This window comes from Limulus polyphemus, unplaced genomic scaffold, assembly GCF_000517525.1.
Source record: "Limulus polyphemus unplaced genomic scaffold, Limulus_polyphemus-2.1.2 Scaffold243, whole genome shotgun sequence".
NCBI classification, from domain to species: Eukaryota; Metazoa; Arthropoda; class Merostomata; order Xiphosura; family Limulidae; genus Limulus; species Limulus polyphemus.
In genome coordinates, this window is record NW_013665853.1 from 32635 (window position 1) to 44239 (window position 11605).

An 11605-nucleotide genomic window follows, 5' to 3' on the forward strand; every position below is an offset into this window, starting at 1 on the left:
TTCCAAAAGAAGCTTATATTATAAATGTTCAGACGAGAAAGACACCGCGAAATTTCCCTCACACGAATATCCCTAACAGGACTGTATTTTGATTATGTCTTATTGCGAAATTCAAAGGAATCCGTTTTAAGTGTATATATGCATATATCTAATAAAATAACATTTTTACATTGAAAATGCCTTTACTACCTTTTAGGCCTCATTCATGTTACTAAATTCAAAACAAGTAAAGTGGATATATATATGATAGTTAAGCCTAAGATGTTAACTATATGATTAGTCTATGAAATGCTAACATTAAAGTATAGTACAATCTTTTATATCATTACATACTTAAAATGTATATGATCTATTGTTATATAAATATTTACAATACTATCTTAAAAACGGATAACTTGTGTAGTTCTAATGCAAGGTCGAGAATGAGAGGCAATCATAACGCGGTCCTGTCAGGGATATTCGTAGTATCTTTCTTGACAAAGCATTAGAAATCTCAGTGCCTCATCGTGCTAGTAGCAGTAATATTTTATACCTTATAATTTCTGTGAGTTTTTTACAAAACAAAAAATATATGAGAGATCAATTTAGCGAAGACGTAAAGCTTACTAAAGCTGACGTACATATTTATCCAAGACTTTTTATTATGCATTATTTATATATATATATATATATATTTACAATATTGTCTTTACTATAATGTTTGTTCAATGTACATAAATTTGTGAAGAATATTTAGACTAAGTTAAGTATTTGTTGTTATGGCAACAAGGCGAGAAATATAATTACGAAAATTCGTTCTTATATTATCGTTGTTATCATTACATATTTGTTCAAAAAAAAAAAGGTGCCTTAGGTATTAAAGGTTAGATAAAAATAGAGTTCACTAAGGAAATCAAGCTTACTGAAAGCGATGATTATTACTGATTAAAACATCGCTATGAAATGTCTCCAGTTTCTGTAATTTTGAATGACTATTTTCTTGAAATGTCATAGGATATTCAGTGAAAAAAAAACTTCTTAAAATGGTAAAAAAAAAAAGTGTACGTATTATATATTGCCCCGAGGAACTGTCTTTCCTTAACAGTTCCAAATATTTATAACTGTTTAGCATTCAAAGCTACTTTTATTGTTCTTAAGTTTAAAAAGTTTGAGGAGATTCATTTTATAGTCTGGATTACAGAGATCATTGATTATATAGTGAAAACGATATTTTCTTTATAAACTCGTTTCCGCTACTCTTGCAGTTTGGAAAGTAGAGACGAATAAAGAAGAAAAAAATCTACAAGCAATTATTTTTTTAAAATTCCAAAAACCTTCTGATGGTAATCATCCGTTTGTAAGAAAAGTCTTGAATTGTGTTCTTAAATTTACACAACAAAAATGAATTTATCATTTCCAAAACGCGTCATTGTATCCCAGAGATATGTCAGTTGTGTTTTCTTATTTAATTCAGTTAACAGAAAATATGTTTTCATTTTGTTTTATAAAAGCACAGTTTAATTCGAGAGATAAACCAAATACTTCTTCTTTTGTTTTTTTACAATACGGAGTGGAAAATAAAGTTTCGTAAGATGCGCCACATACATGTTCATGTTGAATCTACACAACTTCTTTTATTTTCAAGATATGCTATTTTGTCTTCGAAATATTTGCAGTAGTTTTCGTGGATGACCTTAGCTTAACAAAGTTACAACTGGAAAAAAAAAAGTATTTTTTGTGTGTACAATTACTGCTCACATTTTCTTCATCAATCTTTAAACAACGAGGGAAGTTAGACATTATCTAACGTCATTCCTCTGAAATATCACAACTATGCAGTGGATCAGTGATAAGTCTGCAGGCTTACAATGATAAAAATCTGGCTTCAATACCCGTAGTGGGCAGAGCACAGGTAACCCATTGTTTATCTTTGTTCTTAACGAACGAAGCTGCATCTCGTGGGTATATACTGACGAATTGTATACACACCTAGAGTAATGAATAAATTACAAACAATTATCTGTTCATTAGTAAGTTCTTTTACGGCCCGGCATGGCAAGGTGGTTAGGGCGCTCGAATCGCAATCTGAGGGTCGCGGGTTCGAATCCTCGTCATGCCAAACATGCTCGCCCTTTCAGCCGTGGGGGCGTTATAATGTGACGGTCAATCCCACTATTCGTTGGTAAAAGAGTAGCCCAAGAGTTGGCGGTGGGTGGTGACGACTAGCTGCCTTCCCTCTAGTCTTACACTGCTAAATTAGGGACGGCTCTCCTGTTCTTTTTGTGTTCTCGGGTAACAGCCGCGCTAGGATGTGTAGCCAACAACAACGCGTGTTGGGAGACATTTGTCGCATATGCACGTTTCGGAAACCGTGCGTGGGGAAAAAAATTACTGCAAAAAAAAGAATTTTTTATGCATCCCAGATTATTTCTACCTACTTAAATATTGTATCTAATGTAGGAATACACAGTCGTACTGAAAGGGTTAAGTGAGTTACTGTTACCATAGTTACCAATAGAAGTTGCATCTTTGTTTCTTTAGCGTATCGTATACTTAAAATTTCACGGCCTTTGTATATCGAAAAGAAGTAAAAACAGTTAGTCAGAGTTATCAGTTATTTAAAAATATAACTTAAATAACTTTCCAATCAGTCTGCATTTGTCAGACATGTGAATTTACTGCTCGCGTAAGGTGTGTCACAGTTGTTTAAATAACGTTATAATAAAAGGTGCTTGTATAGAGTTATATAATATTTATAAATACAGGATGTAGAAGTGACTGACAAAAATGAAACAAGACGGGAAGGAGCAGCCTTATAATTTTCAAACATATTTAAACTTGCTATTTGATGCATATAATCAATCCTCAAAAGTCTGAAGCTAGCTAAGACTTAAGAATGTAGCTCATTAATCACTAAACACTGACTTGCTCTTCCATCTGCCAAGCACTGAAGCCATGCTGTGTTCGACATTGGCCGAATCTTAGACAAGCACGATTCCCGCTGAGAGTCCCTCTGGTGTGAGACAATCGAATAAAACTAGAAGCAAAAGCAATAATCCTTAGAAAACTTGTTGCATTACTACATTCCTTAATTGTTTATTTTGTTTTTTTGCCAAAAAATCACATTTTATGGGAAAAATTAAGCCATAGAGGTTATCTAACACAACAATAAAACAACACCAGTTGAAAAATTCAGATACATATCATTCGAGTAAAGTTCTTCTTTGTGGTCTATATGCGAAATCGCATGAAGAAAAAAATTGGAAAACGTAATTTAATTAAACAAACATCCCTACGTCTGTCTTGTAGATTTGCGCTGTCAGACAACTTCGCAAATCTACAAGACAGACTCTACTGGTAGGAGTAAACAGTCAATTTACTGCTGAGTGACCTTTGTTAGGATAACAAATGGTAGAAATGAGGCACTAGATCACATCAAATGGTAGGCAGTAGATAACATTATTGGCGTCTCCGCTGGAGTAAAAGTGAGCGAGGTTAAGTGAAGTGGAATAATGGTTTTGAAAGGATTCTGTCTTTCATCACCGACTCTTATAAAACATTATCAAGAAATCAATGTGATTAAAGAACTCGACTGACCCGCGTTTAACGCTGCTCTCGCACAATTTTTGTTGGTGGCCTTAATGGAGTTCAAGTTTGGGAGAAGCAAGGGCATGTGGTAAAGTGGGGCTCCTCCCCTTCTCCTCACTGAAAAGTTGTTCTCTAAGGAGTTTTCCAAACTTACAAATACACTCCACAATTGTTTTCTGCTCTTTACACAGTAAAAAGTGTTCATCTTTAAAATATAATTTTAAGTTTTGTTCTACAAAGTCCGTTTGGTGTGATAAACAACTGATATTGATGTATATTAAATACCCCAAATAACAAGTGTTTTTTTAAAAAAACTGGTTTTCGTAAGTAAACTAAAGATAAAACATAATTTCCATTTCACCTTATATTGAGGATTCAAATATGTAAAAAAAAGCGAGGAAGGTTAGCATATGTGTAAGCTGAATAAGAAGCATTTTGTCTCGCGGTTCAGCTTTTAGAGAGGGTCAGAACATGTTTTGGAAAAGGTGGAATTAAACTCGTTTTATTCGTGGTACTTTTTTACTGTCCTCGGTTAGAAAGTGAGAGTTTATATTTCGTTACTTAGTCTATTTCGCTGGAAAACATTCATGAAACAGAAAAACTTTAGTCCATTCTCAGTATGCTTACATTTTGTTACCGGTTTCTTAATAGGGTCAAATAGGTCATGTTTACTTCTTTATCTTTTAAATAACACACTTAATTAAGTAGAACCTTTGTACTTTAGAAAAAAAGGTGAAATATAAAACTTGTTAGTTTGCCATCGCTTGACTTCTTCAAAATAACAGGACGAAGGACACAAATGTTTGATTAAAATTGTAAGGATCATTATTGGTTAGAGAAGTAAGCCATATACACTTTTGCATCATCATTGGTCTATTATATTAGAATACATCTTCAAGAAATATACATTAGTAGTTCGTGGTCAAAAGTGATGTGAATCTTAGTCACTCTGTTAGATTTGTATTCAGGAACTCGTACACGAAAGACCGGAATAATACATATTTTAGTCGTAATTGGATTGTAAGAGATAAAAGACTAAGAGTAGAAACTAGATATTTTTGTTACACTTCGACTGATTGAATGGATATCGACAAAAAAAATGGTTTACGATGTTTTCTAACAAAGTTTCTTTAGACAAACAATAGTTTACTGAGATTTGCTATGTTTGCCTAGCCGATGATAGCCGCAGGTATCAATTCAAAGCTAGAACGTAATGACTTGTCACACATGACTGAACAAAAGTCTAATCGAAGTGTAACAAAACATAATCAAAATCAACATAAAAACGTATATGAATTTTGACTGCAGAATTTTGGATTTGTTTGTGTGTAGTTCAAATGTGCTTAGATATGGGTAAAAGAAGCTTCTGTTCATTGCAGCTGGGTTGTCTTTGGTCCGCTGTCTTTTTTTTTCCTTTTTCTATAATTTAGATTCGGGCGTACATCAGAAAATTCATTATCTCACTTCCAGTTTTTATGGTTCCACTCAGTTTATATTATACTACTTGCGGTATGACGTTATTAATGACATAGTGTATTGCCGCGGGCCCTCGCAGCTTATCCCCTCCACTGACATAGTGTATTGCCGCGGGCCCTCGGAGCCTATCCCCTCCACTACAGCACCGCCTCCTTCCTCTCAATAACCGTGTTTCACGCTTGGCTAGCCGTTGTCCACCAGGGACATCGTTGGCTTATTTTCTCAGCACTTGCTAGGATGGCTAGGACTCAACGGTATAGCTATCGAACGACTATGATAAACACTTCTCCGTTACCTCTTTCGGTTATTAACCCTCATTGCGCGCGTGTCCTGATCTCGTGAACAGTCTTCACACAGAGCAAAGAAATCTAGCGCTCTGAAAAAAAGAGCACAAAGCCAAGAGAACGCCGATAAGTGGGCGGACTTGGAGCCGGCAGTCTTCTGGAAAATGACATGAAACGTCATCAGCACTACGGATTAATGGCAGTCACTGTCTCAATTGAACAAAGAAAGAAACTGCAACGAGTATATCCTTTTAGTAACTGACCACATCTTCGTTAACGTTGTCAATCGATCTATAACCACGTGACAAGAAGTGACAGTAATTACCTAGAGTTTAAGTATGGACATTGTTTATCTATATGAAAGTTACAGTTCGTGATTCAAAACTGAATATCTCGCACACCTAAGGCTTAGGCAATTCACAAAAGCTTACCATATCTTTGATGACGTTGCTTTTGGGGTAAAGTGAAATGTAGAGTAAGTATTCAGACTCTCGTAGTTTTGTAATATTTGTTTTATCTTACAATAACTGTGATTTTTAAAATGTAGTTTAATAAGGTTTGCATTTATAATCAAGGCACTTATGCAACTGTACTTTCTTACAAGGTTTCTATGGAATATCATGGAACATCATGCTGATAACTTAACATTACAAAAGGTTTTTCTAGCATGACGTTTCCTAGATGCCTAATTGCAGTTACAAAAATTCTTATGGATTACCAAAGTAAGCCCTTTACTAGTTTATAAACTTGTTTTGTTACTAGATCGCTAACTATTGATATTATCTTGGGTACTTCTATATAATATATATTGCATCTGAACGTTATAATGATTCTTTACAATTTCATTTTTACATGTTAAACTTAAAAGGTGTTATATAGATGTTGTTCTAAGGGTTTTTAAGTAGCGTAAATATAGTACAGTTTTGGTTTTAATGGACTGCTCTTGGTTGTGTAAGGCATAATTGTTTCATTTAACCATTTTCATGATGCTGTAGAACATATTATTTTTACATCTAAACTTTATTGAAAGGTTCTACAGAGCTTCGTGTTTTTGGATTTAATCATTACAAGGGTATTCTATAGAACATCATTTGTTGCATCTAAACATTATTGAAAGGTTCTACAGAGCATCGTGTTTTTGGATTTAATCATTGCAAGGGTATTCTATAGAACATCATTTGTTGCATCTAAACATTATTGAAAGGTTCTACAGAGCATCGTGTTTTTGGATTTAATCATTGCAAGAGTATTCTATAGAACATCATTTGTTGCATCTAAACATTATTGAAAGGTTCTACAGAGCTTCGTGTTTTTGGATTTAATCATTTTAAACATTATCCGAAATGTGTAATACATCTTGTTGCATTTAAGCGTTGCAATGGTTTACATCACTTTATTGTACCTTAACGTTGTCCAGTACATTTAAAAACTTGTTTGTATTTTGATAAAACGTTGTCATTATTATTATGAATAACTGGTCCACACTACAAGTACAAACACACACATATATATATTTGAAAGGCGTTGTTAATGGACTATATTTATCTAGGAATTTTTGAACGACGTTTCTAGCTGATAGCAAAGATCTTCATGTATTGCGTGCGCAACTACATTCTCAAATTTGTCTCGACTAACATTTCGCATGGATTGTTGGATGTCATTCTACATTGGATGTCATTCCGTGCTTTCCTGTTGTAACTTATATCACTCATTTAATCTTGTAATGTTTTGAAATAAATACTTCAGTAAAATCAAAAGTTAGAATAATTTATTGTGGAAAAATAATCAGTGTGTTATAAGCTTCACGAATTAATTGGGGATCGTTCTTCCTAATGAAGTTTCTAGTATAAGTGGGATCCTCCGAGATCCTCATTTCATTTCGGCATCTTTTCGTTGATTTATTTGTTTGGTTATGAAAATTTGTTTTACACTTCTAAGTAATTGATTTGTTGAACCTGTTGCAGTAGTCTGAACGTTTTCCAAAACTTTAGGCTTTTTTAAATATGCACTCCAGCTTTTGCGTAATATTCATTGGTTGATTTTTGTTTTTAATTAAAGGAATTTCAATTTCTCATATAGAATTAACCCAGAAGTTTATAGACTTGTTTTTATTACTGTATCTTTGCATGAAACATCATAAATCAACTCATTTGATTGCAGATACGCTTAAGCATTAGTCAATATTCCGGCCCCAAAGATTTCCTCAGAGTTGATGTGCCAACTACCTATTTACACCACTAATATTCAAAATAGCTTGTCACATTTATCGTTACCATCTTTTTTACATTATGAGTATATGGCAGTAGAATAACATGTTTCTAAACTGAGTTACCCACAAATAAATATCATTAATCATTTTTCATATGCCTGCTATATAGCGCAAAGATATTCCTCTTCTTAATGACATCACTACAGATTCGGACTTTCACCTTATCATGTAGAATTAGTCCAAGTAAAAACATCTACATGTGGGAACCTAATCTTTAACATCTACATGTGGGAACCTAATCTTTAACAGTAAAACTCTTTTCTATTTGCATAACTCAAAATGTATCAGAATGTATGTAGAAACTCAAATTAAATTACATATAGAATTATATATATCATTAATAAATACACGCAGTCGTAGTGTATACATATATGTAATACTTACGTTTATTGATATATATATATATATACATCATTCCTGTAGTTGTTATTAACCGACAGACTTGTTTCTGGCTTGAAAAAGAAAGTTTGTTCGAAACGTCGCCAAGAAAATCAATTACAATCATAGTTTTTTTAAGGTGATTTATCTCCAAAAGTCTTTTTTTAATCACCTTTCCATTCTTATACTAATGTATATATATATATATATATCTTTGGCTATAGAATAGAGCACAGAGATGTGATGTTTGGAAGCATGCAAGGCTTATAACAGTTAATAAAAGATAAATGACCAAAGGTTCTATCTGGCTGACAATCATTGGTTAATTATGTAATATACAAGAAATATGAATGGTTAAGAGTTCTATCTGGCTGACAATCATTGGTTAATTATGTAATATACAAGAAATATGAATGGTTAAGAGTTCTATCTGGCTGACAATCATTGGTTAATTATGTAATATACAAGAAATATGAATGGCTAAGAGTTCTAGAAGGGAAAAGGTTGCAGGTATTTTCAGGACAATGCGTGATTGGAGTGTTAATTAGAGATCATTCGAGAGTTACGCAAATACGAACATTAATAATTAAGAAAATTCTACGTCTGGACTATGATAGAAGCACGTAAAGATTATGTATTTTGAAAAAGCCTTCTAACATCAACTAACTGTTGCGCAAGCCCAATTACAAAGAATTCCCATCTCAGCTGTATGTTGTACAAACCGAAACGTAGGATATTTATACAACTATCTGTTGTACTTAGACATAGGAGCCTTTTAATGTCAACTATTGTTTGTGCGAATTGACATTTGAAATTTTTACAATGTAACTCGACACTGTCCAAGATTCTCAAGAGATGCAGACATGGTTTACGGAATGCAGGATAGAGACCCTTTCAATTTCTTAATGTTTTCCCAAAACATAGATTAAATATATTTGTTTCACTTGTTTAGTAACTGTAAGTGGCTCAGTTTATCATTAAGTATAAAAATAAAACGTTAACTCAAATGTAAAAATTTTAATTAATGATATTTATTTATTTAAAACTGGGCATTATCAGTGTTTCAATTCGATATAAGTTAACAATATAATATATTCATGTATCATGGTAATTGTATTATGCATCTATCGTTTGCTTTGCATTGGATTTATAAGCAAACAGTTTTCACCAATCAAAATATTCAATAACAAGCAATTATGATTGTGTGCTGTTGTCAAACCAAATGCCCCCCAGTGGCACAGCGGTAGGACTGCGGAATTACAACGCTAGAATCCGGGTTTCGATACCCGTGATGGGCAGAGCACAGATAGCTCATTGTGTTGCTTTGTGCTTAACTTCAAACAAACAAACCAACCAAATAATTTGTAATATTCAATTAACGCCCCTAATTAGTAAAAAGTGTATTGTTTTAATGATTTTCTATCTTTATTATAAATGAGATATTCCTTTTAGATTATCTAACGTAATATAGGGTGTATTTAACGATTCTGTGCGGTAATTGGTTTGGTATGTATGATTTGTTAACACATTTGAATTTGTGTTTCTTCTAGTTAAAAAAAGGAATTTAAATAATTAGTTTCTAACCCTCAAGATCCTGTTAGTATACCAAACACCTCAAAATATATTATCAGACAGTAAAGTTTCGAGTGGTTTCAAACGCGTTGGTATTGGTTATTTGTGTTGTTGTTTTTTTGTTATTTGTTATTGTAACTTCTTGAAGAAAGTAATCATTTTTAACGAATCGTTAGGACTACGCAGAAACCACAATGAACGAGCTCCTTGGATGGTATGGTTATGAGAAGTTGGACAGTAGAGAAACTCAGGGACTTAACCTTCAACATTTCACGGCTGCTACTTCACCAAGGACGTCATCGACTCCAGATGGCAGTGGTTCTGAAGATACCAGCCGGGATGTATCCTCTAACCAGGGTGCAACTAGAGTCCTTACTCCTGGAACTACCAATAGCGAAACAAAAGAATCTAGCCCGAGAGTAGAAGGTAAGAGTCTCTCGTCTTCATTCTTATAAACTAAAGATTACTTTCATATATATATATATATATTATTCAAAGTGATCCAGATACATCCCTGAAGTAATTGTAACAAGCATTAAGAATTCGGGCAAGACAGAATAGTGATTTTTTTGGTAATTTTCTGTGTATCATTTAGTCGTGCCCAGATAGTCGTAGGATGGCTTTTGTAGTATAGCTCAGGACGCTAGTGATTGCTTGCTACTATTATAATGCACCCACAGCTTAAAGTGCAGAGAATATTATGTAGGGCTGCACGGATATAATTCTGGCTTGCCAGCTCCAAAATGGACGTTGGGAGATATGGTGCAGCTAACTGGCTGCCATCCTTCTGGTCACTAAGTTGAAATTGTTGTCGGCCTTAGCGTCTTTCATTTAAATACAAAATATATGCCAATACTTGTCCTAAGGAACCATTTTCCATTGGTTACATTCTAACGTGTTTTATTTTCTGTCTAAGAACCTTTAACAACGATTATCTCGAAAACTGATTTGAAAACAAATTTTCTGTTTCTAACATCGATCTATGTGAACTTTTTCTGTTTTAGCTCAAAGCGAAGTGTTAATATATATACGAGCATCTGGTGAGTGATCAAGTCTCTGTGACAATAAATGATACTTTAGTCTACTTATCTTAGCGATAAGCTTCCAATAATTACACATTTGAAGATTTTTAGAAGTTGACATTTTCTGGTCTATAAGTATAAAGTTTATATATATCATCTGCTGATGATTCATTTCAATAACCCGAGAGAATGGTATGAAATCTCGACATTTTTAAATTTTCTCTATATTAATCGAAACCTAACTAGACCATACAAACAGTAAAATATAGATGTTTATGCAACTGTCTACGTCACATCACAATTTTAAGCAACGCATATTAATGTATCATCATTTCATTTAAATTATAATTCAAACACCAGACTGGTTGAAATTTTCTCTCCAAAAATAACCTTCGATTGAGTGTTTCATCATTAAACATAATGTGAATTTAGATCAAACTCATCAAGCTCTATAGACAAGGTCACTGTACAAGGGTTAAAGTTCATTGGATTGCTTTGCTTCTTTATTCACTCCATGAATGGATTTCAAAAAGTAAAATAAAGAAGTAATCATAGTAAATGTGTCCTTTAAATAGTACAGATAATTAGATGAAGGAGTGCGTTCATTAGTCAAGAACGTATTTAATGTATGCATTTTAAAATAGTACCAAATTCAGAGTTGCTTGTGCCTAAATAAATCACATTATATATATTTAGTGGGTGAAATAACAGTATTCAACGTTTTACAAAAGCAATATTAGTAGAGAACCAAAGTTTCGAGTAACAAGGCATGATTCGAAGCATAAACTGTTTAAGGAAAGTCATTCAAGTTGGCCCCCTAGTGGCACAGCGGCATGTCTGCTGACTTACAACGCCAGAATCCGGGTTTCGATACCCGTGGTGGGCAGAACACAGATAGCCCATTGTGTAGCTTTGTGCTTTACTTCAAAAACAACAAACAACAACAACTTATAGTATTTTGACACTTGTGTATAAAGTTAAAATCATAAACGTCGAAATATGTAGAGTCGTCAACTTTTTGAAGGCCATAGATAGGC

The 11605-nt window shown here is 33.5% G+C and overlaps 1 protein-coding gene across 4 annotated transcripts in view; it reads left to right on the forward strand.

Annotated features, from left to right (window-relative positions):
• The window catches only part of LOC106478716 (yrdC domain-containing protein, mitochondrial-like), an 89263-nt gene that overhangs the window by 9152 nt on the left and 68506 nt on the right, over window positions 1-11605 (forward strand). For 3 of the 4 annotated variants that reach the window (XM_022382367.1, XM_013939270.2, XM_022382369.1), the window contains exon 2: window positions 9723-9972. In XM_022382367.1, coding sequence (XP_022238075.1) covers window positions 9741-9972 — 232 coding nt within the window. In that variant the 5' untranslated portion in view covers window positions 9723-9740. Of the gene's footprint in view, window positions 1-5695; window positions 5803-9722; window positions 9973-11605 lie in introns of those variants that run through there. The other variant, XM_022382368.1, reaches the window with a different exon arrangement.